Here is a 13,336-nt window from a genome sequence, read left to right as displayed (position 1 = left end):
TATTATGTTTCTTTAAACTGGCTTTCAGAGTGCATTGCCAATCAAGCCTGTAACAAAGTTGGAGCAAATGAGAGACTGTCTGCGTTCTCTCAAGCAAAATCACACGGTAAAACCATCCATTTTTTTTCTTTTATGCAAAAAGTAACACAGTATTATAGCTCTTTTATTTTTAGAAATTTAGTTTTATATTCATATGTTTGGCCAGACCCATTCATGATTTGAGGTTTCTTTTTGATGGGGACATCAGATTTCGACACGTGTACCATCACCGGAGACGCAGATTGACAGCGACGATTCAGAGCCTCTACTTCTGATTTATATGCATTTTATTTTTATGATTGTATTTTATGTTTTCCTTCCTAGTCCACCCCTGGCAGCATTTTGAGCTCGCTTATGTAAGCTTGAAGGGCATTGTTTTTTTTCTTCTTTCACTTTCGGCTATTTATATGGCATCTGCGCAATTGTATGCATGTTATTGGATTTGAATTGAAAATTTTCTTATGTTCTCTATGTGAGTGCATGAAGATCTCTTAGTGAGTTCTTCCCTTTGAGATCTCTTAGTGAGTTCTCTAAGCAATTGCTAACCCTAGCATTCCTTTTCTTCCATTTACCTCTCTCCCACCCACAAGAGAGTTTTACATAAAATTTTTCATAGCCCTTGCCGCCGGCCTCACTTGGGATTCCCGCCACCGGCCAAGCTCGCAACCACCGACCGCCCACCTTGCCGACGACCCTTCCCACTCGACCAATCTCTCTCTCCACCAAGTTCAAATTTGAAATTTGAAATTTGAAATTCAGATTTTGAAGTATTTCCTCATTTGGAAATCCAAATCAGGAAAGTTTTCATGATTAAATCAATTTTAAATTAATCTAATTTGGAGTTTTTAATTCCCTTTCCATGTCATCAAACCAAGTTGGAAACCCCTTTCCTCTCTCCCCAAATCTCTCTCTCTCCCTAGCCCCCCCCCCCCACTTTATTTTTTGCTCCCATTAAGGAGGAAATTAATTTCTCCTCCCTAATTTGAAATCTTAATTTGATTTCAAATAAATTCTTCCCCATTACACTAAAACTGAAATTGAATTTCAGTTTTATTTCCCTCTCCCTTCCCTCTCTCCACCGCCAGCCTCTTATTGGTTCTCGAATAGAGTTGAGCTTTTGCAGTAGTGTTCAGGCTCGAGCTCATTTATGATAAGTCAGTTCGAGTTTGATTTGAGCTCGAGCAGCTTGTTTATATCTCATCAAGCTGAGCTTAAAAGTTGTGGTTAATTTAATAAGCTGTAAGTTCCGTGACTTCAATTAAGTGCAATTCCCATCAACAAGCATAAATCCAAATCATTCTGCATGGCCCTACCACGACATGAGTTTGTTGCTACAGCACTATATTTTAATAAACAGTCTATTTTTTAGCATCTAAATAACCTGGATCTAAGTATAAAGAGTGGCCTTGGGAGATTCTTTAACAAAATTTTTAAACAGGTGAGAAAATGATGTGGTTATGCGGGAAAATAAGTTCTTTTGAGCTTGTTCACGATCATAAACTATTCAAACAAGCACTTGTTCATTTAATAACCGGGTATTTATACAAGTGCTCAAGTTTATTCAATTAGTTAAACAAATGGTCATAAATGAGTTCTAATCGAGCTGAGCCACCAGTAATTTATTAAATATTTATTTCATTTGCTGCTATAGGCCAAGTCATAACTACTAAGATATATCATACCAACAACGATTTGGCTGACTGGTTTTAGTCATATAGGGATCAGAGACATTCGAAAGTATAGCTTAGTGCACAGAGCTATAAAGCAACTTATTTCAGTTGTTCGCATCTTTAACACTATCAAGACTGCTGTGTATGCTAGACTGAGATTTTTGAAAGGCATGTAATGAAGGGTATATCTAGCTGTACCAGATGATAGAAATCATTTACCGTGTTCTAGACTGATTTATATTACTTTTATGCTGCATAATAACTGGAGCAATGAATCTCTGAGCACCTGGAAAGTGCGTGAATTCTAATTTTACTTGGTCTATCCGGAGCAAACCAACATGCAATGCAATTTGTGATCTTTAACTTTGCTGGCTTTTGTATGTTTTACTCTCATAAACTTATTCTGCTATTAATTTTAAAGTTCATTCCTGTATTTGTTTTAAAAACCTTTTCACTCTGGAGTTTGGAACCAATTGGGACGCATAGAAATAGGATATCCTCTATGCTGTGACAGCATGTGCTCTAATGGGCAAATCTCTGATGGGTTCATTTCCATCATTTTTTGCATGACTTATGCTTGCATGAAATAATGGAAAATATTTTCTGTTGCATGCAAGGAATTACTTAGTATTTCTCACCATAGTGGACATTTTGCATGCAATGAATTATCAAGTGTTATATTCATTTTTCAACAAGGGTCCCAATATTTTAGGGGGGAAGCTCCAATGATTGAGTTGATTGTAATCCTGATTGATCTGATAAAAGAAGCAGAGAACTTCAATTTTTGCTGTGCTTTTTGATGAATTATAGCTAATTACCTTTTACAGTACTTGTTTTTGGGTTTTAAAGACTGCCTTTCCCCTCGTGTTATTCCTATTTCAATGCTTGGCAGGAGGAGGATGCTAAGGTGAAGAGAGCATTCCAAACTCTCCTGACTTATGTAGGCAATGTCGCAAGGAATCCTAATGCGGAAAAATTCAGGAAGATCTGACTAAATAACACAACGTTTCAGGTAACAAAGGGAACTCAATCAACACTAGATTAACAAGTTTAAAATAATTATTGTTCTTACTACTGGAGCCATTATCAATCAAACTATCTTTCTTCTTTCCAACTGTTCTTTAATATGATAGAGTTGGAAGTCTCCATGGCGGTATCGAATTTCTGGAGATTTGTGGGTTTGAAAAGCAGGAAGGTGGCGAGTTCTTGTTTCTTCCTGGAGACAATGTGGACATGGTTGTTCTGAACTTCGCTGGATCCCAGCTAAACTCTGCCATCACAAATTCTTTCTTTGGAATTCTGTAAGCTACATAACTCAACTTGACCTGTTGGTTGAGAGCTTATGCTTCCAACTAAGAGGTCTTGGGTTCGAGTCTTTGTGTATGCGTTGTATGTATGAGTTTGTCTTAAATGACTTAAATGTCCAAAAAAAAAATTTCTGTAAGCTACTTGCAACCAAGAATCTTCACTGTTTTTCTGTTGAAGAGAACAAGCTGAAGTTATATTCACGGATATACTGAAAAAAACATAATTATCAGTAAGTATTTCACATTTCTCGTCTTAAAGCGTTTAATGGTGCTGCTGCTTACAATGTGGAGTTTCAGAAACAAGGGGTTTCTAAGAAAGCCTTGTTACAATTTGGATAAAATGTTTTTTATTTGTGTATCTGAGTAAGAAAAATATCATTGCTGTGCTATACATGTACTTATAATAAATTTATTTTAGTTAATGTGGTGTTAATATAATTAAATAATTGATTAAGATTCAGAGGATTAAGCAAATTAGATTCCTACTTTTAACTCCTAATCTGTATCAAGGAGAATATTATTAACTTTTATCTTTTTAAGCATAGTTTTTTTATTGATTTTTAAAATAACTTTTTAGTAAATTTTTTTATATTAAAAAATTGTTTTATAAAACAGTAAAACAGTTATATGCCAAACAACATCCAATAAGTAGCTTTATTAGGGATAAACTACACGCCTATATTATATTTTCTTTATATGTAGCTTTAATTTTCTCCTTTTTCTATAATAGACAAACAAAAAAATAAACAAACAAACCATCATTGTTGAGGGATAGATTGCATTAGAGGGGAACTTCATGAAGGGGTTCAAATCAGAGATAAGACCTGCGGTGAAGGTCATGAGGCCTCGTGACTTGGGAGAGGCCATGGAGTTGGCACAACTTATGGAAAATCAAAGAATCAAGAGAGGGGAGCCATGAGCGGCAATTGAAGAGGCACTTACAGGACGTTGACCACTCTTTTAGCACCAAAGGGTCTTGCAACAGGAGGATTTCCCAAATTACAATTTTTATTTCCACAATTCTCCCTCTCACTTCAAACTTTTTGAGTTTTGCCACTTTCAGCCACCTTAGTCGCTCAAGGTCTCTTGCTTAAGCGAGAGTATACCAATATCATAACTCATATGAGTGTTCACTTGCTAGAGGTGAGCACATGTTCTATTCTCATCCTTCTCAGTTTGCCTACAATTGACGTGTGAGCAATCAATCTATGAGCACACCGTCTTAATCCTATAAGGTAAAATGCTTGAAGGTAGTTGAGAACAATAAGAGCATTGAATCCTACAACTTGCATTACTCTCACTTTAATTTCATGACAAAATATATTAAGCACATGCTTCTCTCTCCTTGAAATTGACATCATATTTATCTCTAAAACCTCAACCCTCAATTTAAAATAAATAGCTTGCGCACTTGCTTTCATCTCAAACCATGAATCATACAAAAGTAGACATTACACTTTATGTAGTAACAAATATTGATGGAGGAATTGTGAAAGTTATCATGACCATAATTAATAGAATCTCGAAAGAAAATGGGAGCTTCAACCGTTTGGAAATCTTCACTATGATAAAATTGAAAAATTGGTTAAAAATAATAATGCAATTATTACAAGTTATATATGAATAAGAAAAAGAATAAGAATAAAAAGAAATAAAGTAATAACTCAATAAAAAGGAAATTCGAGAGCTTGACCAAGAAAGTTGGGAAATAATCATGATTTCAAAAATTGGATTGGACCACTTGAATGAACTGAGAACTGGCGGATCGATCTGCTTTTAGAACCTATTTCGCAGAACCGAACCGGCATTTTGATTGTTGAACTAGCAAACTGTTTTCTAAAAGATTAGCCAGTTTATTTGCTATCTCATTTATATAATTAAATAAATTTAATATACAATTTTTAACTAATAAATTAATTTACATTGAATATATTTAATTTTAAAATTACCATTTAATTTTTATAAGTCATTTATCAAATAAACTCCAATTAAATTTTTTTATATGACCCACTGGCCACTATGCTATATGACTTCTTCACTCATGTGAACAAAACATTATATAAATAATATTACTACGTAGTTTCCAAGTAATATGAGGCTAAATAACCAAGATGAAGTTATCAAATTCACAACACATACACTATATATTTTAACACATATTTTTAAATAAATTTTAATAATGTAAATAATAGTTACTTAGATAGTTAATTTTATTTAATTTTTATATATCTAATTTTTTATTTATTTAATTGAATAACATGAAAAACTAAAATTTAATATATTTTTATTATAAATAAACTAACATAAATTTATAGAAGCAATTTGTACATGAATTTATATAAGAATATTATATTATTTATAATATATATATATATATATATATATATCATATCTAAGCATACAACATAAATTAACAATCATTTATATTAAATATATAAACTTATATGTGAACTAATGTTGTGTTAAATAATAAAGTAAATTAAAATTATGAATGATTTACTTGGTATGAATTTTATTTTATTTTTTAAGTCATAAATTACATCATTACATAATTATTATTTCATCATTACATAATTAATTATGTTGCCCAATTGACATCGCATGACTGTCATCGCGTAGCTGCTATCTCACAACACTAATGTTTACTACTACTCGACGATAGCCTCATAATCGCTATAGCCCACCATCAAACAACATTGACGACAGAGTTTAAAAGCCTAGAATGATACCTTTGCCACCCCTTTGCTATTTCTCCAATACTTACCACTATACTCACAATAGGTTGAGCCAACAAATCCTATTTTGTAATACCATCGTTTCTAATTAGAGAAGAGCATACTTTTATAACCTTCACATATAGATTGGATTATCTTAACTAGCCCTTTTCACATAAAACTCTGTGTTTCATATGAGCTTCTCTTATTTATGCATGTGTAGATCTTTGTGCGCACTAAAACGGAGAATTTTCACTGTAATAAATATTCTATCATGCAACAAATATATAATTATAACTAAAAAATTTGTTTAAAAGAAGTAGATTTTATAGAAGAAAGCTTATATTTTATTGAAGCTAATCCATTACATTACATTATAGAATTTGAAGCATACAATTTCTTAATGACTTTCTCAATTATAGCAAATCAACTTCCCCACTTCTTGAGATCTAAGTGATGTAGTTATTTTTAGGAGCTAGTGTAAGATTGTTTCCCAAGAAATGCTTCTTATTCAAATAAATATTTATGTTTGGTTTTAAGATTTTTTTTCCAAATTAATTAATGTATTATTAGTGAATCTATTTAATACAATACCATCTTACTTCTCTATTTCAAAGAACAAGTTTATTGATATTTATTAAAGCTATCCGATTGCAAAAAAGCTTCTATGTGACTATTTTATTAGCCTTATTAATTAATGTTTATTTAATTAGTATCAAATAGTTGGTTACTAAATCCATTTTTTTTAATTGCTTGCTCATTTAAACTTGTTAAATTATTGATTAATATAAAAACATAAAAAAAATTGCAAGAAATACATTTGATCCAAATATGAGGTGTCACTAGAAAATAGTATCAGATTTTTTGCTCAGATGGATCTTGTATTAATATGATTTAGTTAATAACAGCTCGGATAGAGCTTGAATTGAGTTCGGTGTAGACCGAATCATGCTAGTTCAAGATTCCATCAAAATTTACATGCATGCAAGTCTAAATGCATCTATAGCCTTATGCTATATTTGTACCAATGCATGTATGCATTTAAACTTATACATTACTATCTATCTAAAACATATATTAATGCATTTTTGTGTATGGAAGAAAACAAATTTCGCTTAAAAGATTTAGTAAAAAAGGATTATTATTTTCTACTCATATTGGGCTCAGCTTGAATAATAAGCAAGCAAGTCATGCCGAACTCAAATCGATATTAGATTTAGCATGTCTATATCTAGGCATGACTTCCATCAAAATTGTCACAAATGGCTCTAAATCACCACTTAAACCACGATCAAATTCACATCTAGAACAAGTTGTTAACAACATTACCCTTAATAAGCATTCCTAACATCATCAAAAAGAGTTGATATGGGGTTAAAAAAGTTAAAATAACTATTATTCTAACTAGGCACAAGTACAAAAATTTGTCCACAATAATGATATTTAAATAACAAAGAAACGATTATGCAGCGTTGATAAAATGCAAAATTAGCCAATCTAATTTAGCTCCACAACTTTGTAAGAAAAAAATACCTTTATGACATCTGCCTTAGCCAATGCTGGGACATGATAAGAAACAGAAAAGGCGTTGCAAAATCCAATAGACCCTAGAAATTCGACCTCACTTGTAGTTCCAATAACAAGCATATTCTTTCCCTGTAAAAAAAATTAACAAAAAAAATTTTCCTTTATCCTTAATATAAAATAGTGAAGGCATCAAAGTTCAATATGCAACAATAAAATTATATATGCATGATAACTCTAGATGGCTAGTATAATTTCATTCTTTTCTATTTGTTTTCTTAGACATTGTATTGGATGAATTTAGATTATTATTTTGGAACAATTTTTTTTGCAAATAGGCTATTTTATTATTAAAAAGGAAGGTTTGCTGACTTTTTTATCCTCTTTTAATCTTGAACACGCAGTTCCACTCATAAAGAATTTTAGCGGAGCAGAGCTAGAAGGTATTGTCAAAAAGGCAGTTTCATTTGCCTTGAATAGGCAATTAAGCAAGGATGATCGCATTAAAGCACTGCATGAAGAAAATATAAAAGTTACTATGAATGACCTTTTGAATAGTTTCATGAAATTATCCATTCATTTGGTGCTTCCACTGATGATCTTCAACCATGCAGGTATCACTATTTTTGTAACATTTTTTACTTTTAGATGGAAAATTATATTATGCTCAATGAACTATTATTTTGTTCATGATAGTTTTTCTTTTAAAAAGTCATGCCTTGCCTTATGTGAAATATATAAGAGCTTTCTGAGTATAAGTTAGCTTACATGGATTTGATAACATATCGTATATATTAGTATATGCATGTGCGTATCTCATGTACGAGTATACAGTTCATAAGTTTCACCAAATTCCATTAAAAGTAAGACTTACTAGGAATGAGTAAACCTATTTCAATATATTAAGAAGTCATGTATACACCAATCTTTGGTTTCACTCATCTACAATATCATAGCAAATTAGGGTAGAACTTTGTTTGTAAGGTACATAAATTGGTTGTCCGAATTCTATGTAATGCACTTATATGCATGGTCTTTGAGATGATGGGCTGCTTCATATATATTATACGCCTATATTATATTTTCTTTATACGTAGCCTTAATTTTTTCCAGTTTTTAGATGTTTTGTGTAAGCCTTTTACTTATATGAAGTCCAAAAAATTTTGAAAAATATATTTTTTTGATTATTTGTTAAGATTTTTTTTAAAGTGGTGCATTTTTGTGTAGCACATGAAAGCACCTCCATTTACAATATTGTCATGTGTAACTCTCTAATAGTAAGATATATATTTTATGTTCTTAATGATCAGCACTAATCTATGAATTGAAACATGTTACAGATTTAATGGAATGATTGACTGTGGCGAAAGACATAAGCACGTATATGAAAGAACCATGCTTCTTGTAAAGAAAGTTAAAGAGAACAAACGTGGCCAGCTATTTTCTTGTCTCTTGGAGGGCCCTCAGGGAAGGTATAAGCGTCCTAATTTGCAATGATAGTTCTTTGTTGAATTTTTTTCCTAAAATTTTATACTTTGACAGTGGTAAGACAACAATAGCAGCAATAATTGGTATTGATAGTAATTTTTCATATGTCAAAATTGTAAGTTTATTTTGATGTATAACACCTTAGAAGTTTTCTATATTATCAGCCAACTAATTTTATCACAGGTCTCTGCTACATCAATGAGAGGTCTAAGCGAGAGTGGTAAATGTGCAGAAATTGTTAAAGTTTATTTACTTTCAACGTTATGAAGTTAGAAATCAGTTTAAAAGCTTGTTAATTTTCTAATCCTAGTATTATTTCTTAAGTGGATGAGTGGCTTCACTCCTATCATTAACCATTTAAAATCTTGAATTTAAAAAACTTGGCAAACAACTTGAGCAGAAATAATAATAGGAGTGAAGACACTCATCCACTTAAGAAATAATACTAATATTAGAAAACTAACCAGCTCTTAAACTGATTTCTAACTTCATAACGTTGAAAGTAAACAAACCTTAACAATTTCTACAAATTTACCACTCTCGCTTAGACCTCTCATCGACGTAGCTGAGACATGTGATAAAATTAGTTGGCTGATAATCTAGAAAACTTCTAAGGTGTTATACAGCAAAATAAACTTACAATTTTGACATATGAAAAATCACTATCAATACCAATGATTGCTGCTATTGTTATCTTACCACTGTCAAAGTATAAAGTTTTAGAGAAAAAATTTCATCAAATATGATGACATGTAAGTCACTTTGATCACCTGAATGCAAATCAAATGAGAAGAAACAATTATATAATAGACAATATCATTGCCATCGAATTCATCTATAGTATTAAAATGTTAGTCCTTTACCTCGTGCCCTTTGTTCCTGTTCTGCATGGACAAATAAATCTCTCACATTTTTCTCTGTTTGTCCACTGTATTTGTTCAATACTTCAGGTCCACTAACAATCTAAACATTTAAAAATAGACATGATTTATTATTAACATTATATCAACCTACATATAAAACATAATAAAAAGCTTAAACTCTGGACTCCCAACAAAACTAAAGGAACGAGTAGCATTAAGTGAATAGAGCATTAACAATAAGTAGAAGGCTAGAAGCTAAAGGCATTAAAGGAAAATTGATGAAACTACTGACCATAGATAAATTTAGCTTCTTTAGCCTGCATGAACTATAAAACCAAGCACTAATGAAGAAAAAACAACACCTTAATACTAATTTGGTACTCGAACTAGGATTCATTTTCCTTGCACAATTAGATTGATCAAATTAAGAAGAAAAAACTATGATGTTGAAGCTGTAGCGACAAAACTTCACAAGTACTCTATATATATATATATATATACTACTTAATTGTTCAGTTAAGGCATACCTTTGGTTCCCTTCCACTAAGCAATTTTCCAATATGTCGAGCCATAAGTGTTTTTCCAGTACCCGGAGGCCCATAAAGCAACATGCCCTTCACATGCTTGATGCCCAATCTGTCATGTAAAACAATAAGAAAGAGTGAGTGACTTTCAAAATACACATGAGAATACCAAGATTATGCATTCAAGTGGCTGCATTTGAATCACAGACTTATTTATAACATGGGGAGGGAAAAGACGAGAAGCAAATGCTCTGCGAAAGATTTGAGCAAATTCTTCACCAAGTCCTCCTATTCCAAACTTCTGGAGATTAAAGCCTGTCTGCCATAAAATACTACTTACAGCTTCACGTTGATTAATGATCTGCATGAGAATCCATAAAGGAAGCTGTGTTAAATATAATTGCAACAAATTGTCATTTTCTAAGAAATTGTATAAATAGCCAAAATATGCTAAGAAAAATAATAAGAAAATATCATAAAAAAGTATAAGAAATTGCATAAATAGCCAAAATGGTCCATGAACTATTTAGAGGGGATTGTCTTACTCTCAAATATATGTCCAAACTAGTTTCCAGACTCATCAAATCTAATATAAAATAAACTTTTAGATAGACTATTTTGGATCATGTTTGAGGAATCGAGGGTTTAAATTGAACACATTTATAGTTTGTGATAAAGATGACCCAAAATAAATATTCTATGGACAATTTTTACATTTTTCTCAAATTGAACAAATAAGTCATAGAGAGAAATACAAATATAAAACCTTTATCAGTGAGCTTGAGGCAACTACAAATACTATATATGTGTCATTGGTAGCTATCCCTCTTTCAATAGCATCTGATGTTTCTTGTTCCTCTACCCAAGCTTGGTTAACAGAAAAGATGTACTCGGTTCCTAGAAATTTAAATAATACACTTTGTCCAGTTGTCATAACCTGCATTCCACAATTGCTTCAATTTGTAAAGCAGTAAGAAATAAAACCTCATCTTTATAATAAAATCAAAAGAAAACATACTTGATAATAGCATATCCCTGAAGTATGAAAAATTATTTATATGTTCTTTAGTTTTACGTTAACTCATACTTTTATCAAAATGTTTACATTTCAAATGTTGAAGCTGAGATAATTTTTTATAATAATAATTTGACATATTATGATGCAAAATGGCATTAAAAGTTGAAGAAATAAGAGAGTGATATTAGAAACAAGTATAACAATTTTAGTCTTAAGAGCTTGATATTCTAGAATATCAGATCTTGAAAATGAAAATGAGAAGTTCAATGAGGTAAACGTCGAGGTAAAGTGCTACAAAATGAGTGTAAACAAGGGAGCATAGATGGACGAAGTTGGAAGTAGATTGTAGCAAAGATCAATCTTTTTAAAAGCATTAAGTTCTCCCAAACAGTACAATTGTTCATTCCAAAAGTGTTATGGGTCATCTTAGGTGATTGCTCAAGAAAAATGTGTCAAAGAATAAAGAGTTGTCTCTGCTGATTTCTAATATGATGATTATTTTTTAAAAGTATGATGAGTTAATCATAACATTCATAGGGAAAATTTATGAATTTAAAAATTTCTTTGTATTCTAAGTTCAAAATTTTTGTTAGACGGATTATTTCAAAAAAAAAAAATACTAACCTAATTACTAAATTTCAGGACTTATATATATATATATATATATATGAACATAATAGAAAGGAATAAGATTGCCTATCCTGATTACTAAACTTCTTATGAAGATGTTGTGCAAGAGCCATAGCACCTATCCCCGCGTTTCGAAACGAACGCATTAGATGAAACAGTCAGATCTAACATGCCGTGGATCCAACGATCAGGATCAAACCTGCGGGATTGATCCCTACCAGAACGATTCATCGGTCAAGATCGATCGCGCAGTCTGAGCGGACCGGCTGGTTCTAGCCGGACAAAGATCTGGTTAAACCGCGGTTTCGAGTGCCTGAACTGGATTATAATACAATAAGATCATGACCGTTCAATCCAAATATAATGGATCGAACAGTCACGGGCTCGTCTTCAACCTTCAGCCACCCGAAACCCTAGAAACATCTTTTTTATTTTTGTTTTCACAAAATACTCAACCAAGCAGTTTAAAACTTTGAACAAAGTTTTATTAGAGTCTAAGGAGTAGTGGGGAGGTGTTTTTAAACCATTTGATGCACTATTTAGAATCCTGAATAAGAACCTAGATAAATACCTAGGGTTTAGATTTTACCGCAATATAATCAACGGATTTGGATGATTTAAGCACGGTTGAATATTTGGATTGTCCCCGTGTTGTTCTCCAGAAGACTCTGATTTCAGATGAAGCTTCTAGCGCGAGCTCCAACAAATGGGACGATCCAAGCTTCGGTTTAGCCTTGATCTTGCCGTTAGCAGCAACCAAACATCGGGAGGGGATCAGGAGAGTAGAAAGAGAGTTGTAGGATTTCAAAACGAAAAGCCCGTAGCTCTCGAGAGTGTATGGAATGAGAGATCGCTTCGAATCAATGAGTCCCTCCCCTATCACCCTATTCAGCGTTTGCAGCCAAAACGGATGGCTGGGATTGATCAGAGATTTTTCTGGGATGCTTGACACCTGGACTGGACGGTTAGAATGCAGCTGGAAGGACTGTACAAGAGGTGAGTGGGCATGGGTGTAAATTTTTTTATCCTTTTTAAAATATATTATATGAAAATATATACCGTTTGGATTAATAAAGCGAAAATCAACAAATATGATTTCCTTATTTATATTCAAGGCATAGCTTAAGGAACCCCGTCAAATTAGTGTGTAAATTGGCAACAAATGAAGGAATTTTCTTTGGATGAATTTTGTTAAAATTAATTTTAATATTTTTTTTAAATTTCAAAATTAAAGATTTTAATATTAAAGCTCATTAGGATAACATAAAAATTAGACACCTTTACACTCCGTCGCCCTACAAATAGTGAGAACGAGCCCTCAACAAAGTCATTTTGTTACAGTAAATAAGCAGAGGACCTGAATTGCATCTCAACACGGATTTTTATTTGGTTCAATTGACCGGATGCTTCTCTGCATCCAGTCGGAGGACATAATAATTGTTCTCTCAACAGCCAATAATACCTGAAAGTTGAGTTGCTGGAAGTCGGCCATCTCTTTGATCAATATATAGAGCTTTTTCTTACCTCCATACACTACAAAAAATGCTCCAAATCTATCA

At 32.2% G+C, this 13,336-nt stretch overlaps 2 protein-coding genes across 3 annotated transcripts in view; one reads left to right on the top strand and one right to left on the bottom strand.

Annotated features, from left to right (window-relative positions):
* Positions 1-3,185, top strand: part of LOC110094604 (vesicle-fusing ATPase-like) — a 14,410-nt gene extending 11,225 nt beyond the window's left edge. For both annotated transcript variants that reach the window (XM_028694390.1, XM_028694389.1), the window contains exon 10: positions 2,602-3,185. In XM_028694390.1, coding sequence (XP_028550223.1) covers positions 2,602-2,700 — 99 coding nt within the window. In that variant the 3' untranslated portion in view covers positions 2,701-3,185. The remainder of the gene's footprint in view (positions 1-2,601) is intronic.
* A 3,914-nt stretch (positions 3,186-7,099) lies between these two features.
* LOC110103430 (vesicle-fusing ATPase) lies at positions 7,100-13,269 on the bottom strand. The gene is made up of 9 exons (XM_028694382.1): positions 13,240-13,269; positions 12,367-12,762; positions 10,896-11,066; positions 10,339-10,490; positions 10,133-10,241; positions 9,606-9,705; positions 9,494-9,512; positions 8,684-8,795; positions 7,100-7,386 (listed from the first exon to the last, which is right to left on the bottom strand). Exons 1-8 carry the CDS (start codon positions 13,267-13,269, stop codon positions 8,783-8,785), a joined length of 990 nt encoding a protein of 329 aa, XP_028550215.1. The 3' UTR covers positions 7,100-7,386; positions 8,684-8,782.
* Between the last annotated feature and the right edge of the window lie 67 nt (positions 13,270-13,336).

This window comes from Dendrobium catenatum, unplaced genomic scaffold (assembly GCF_001605985.2).
Source record: "Dendrobium catenatum unplaced genomic scaffold, ASM160598v2 fragScaff_scaffold_466, whole genome shotgun sequence".
Taxonomy (NCBI): domain Eukaryota; kingdom Viridiplantae; phylum Streptophyta; class Magnoliopsida; order Asparagales; family Orchidaceae; genus Dendrobium; species Dendrobium catenatum.
This window is presented reverse-complemented; position numbering and strand designations above follow the sequence as displayed.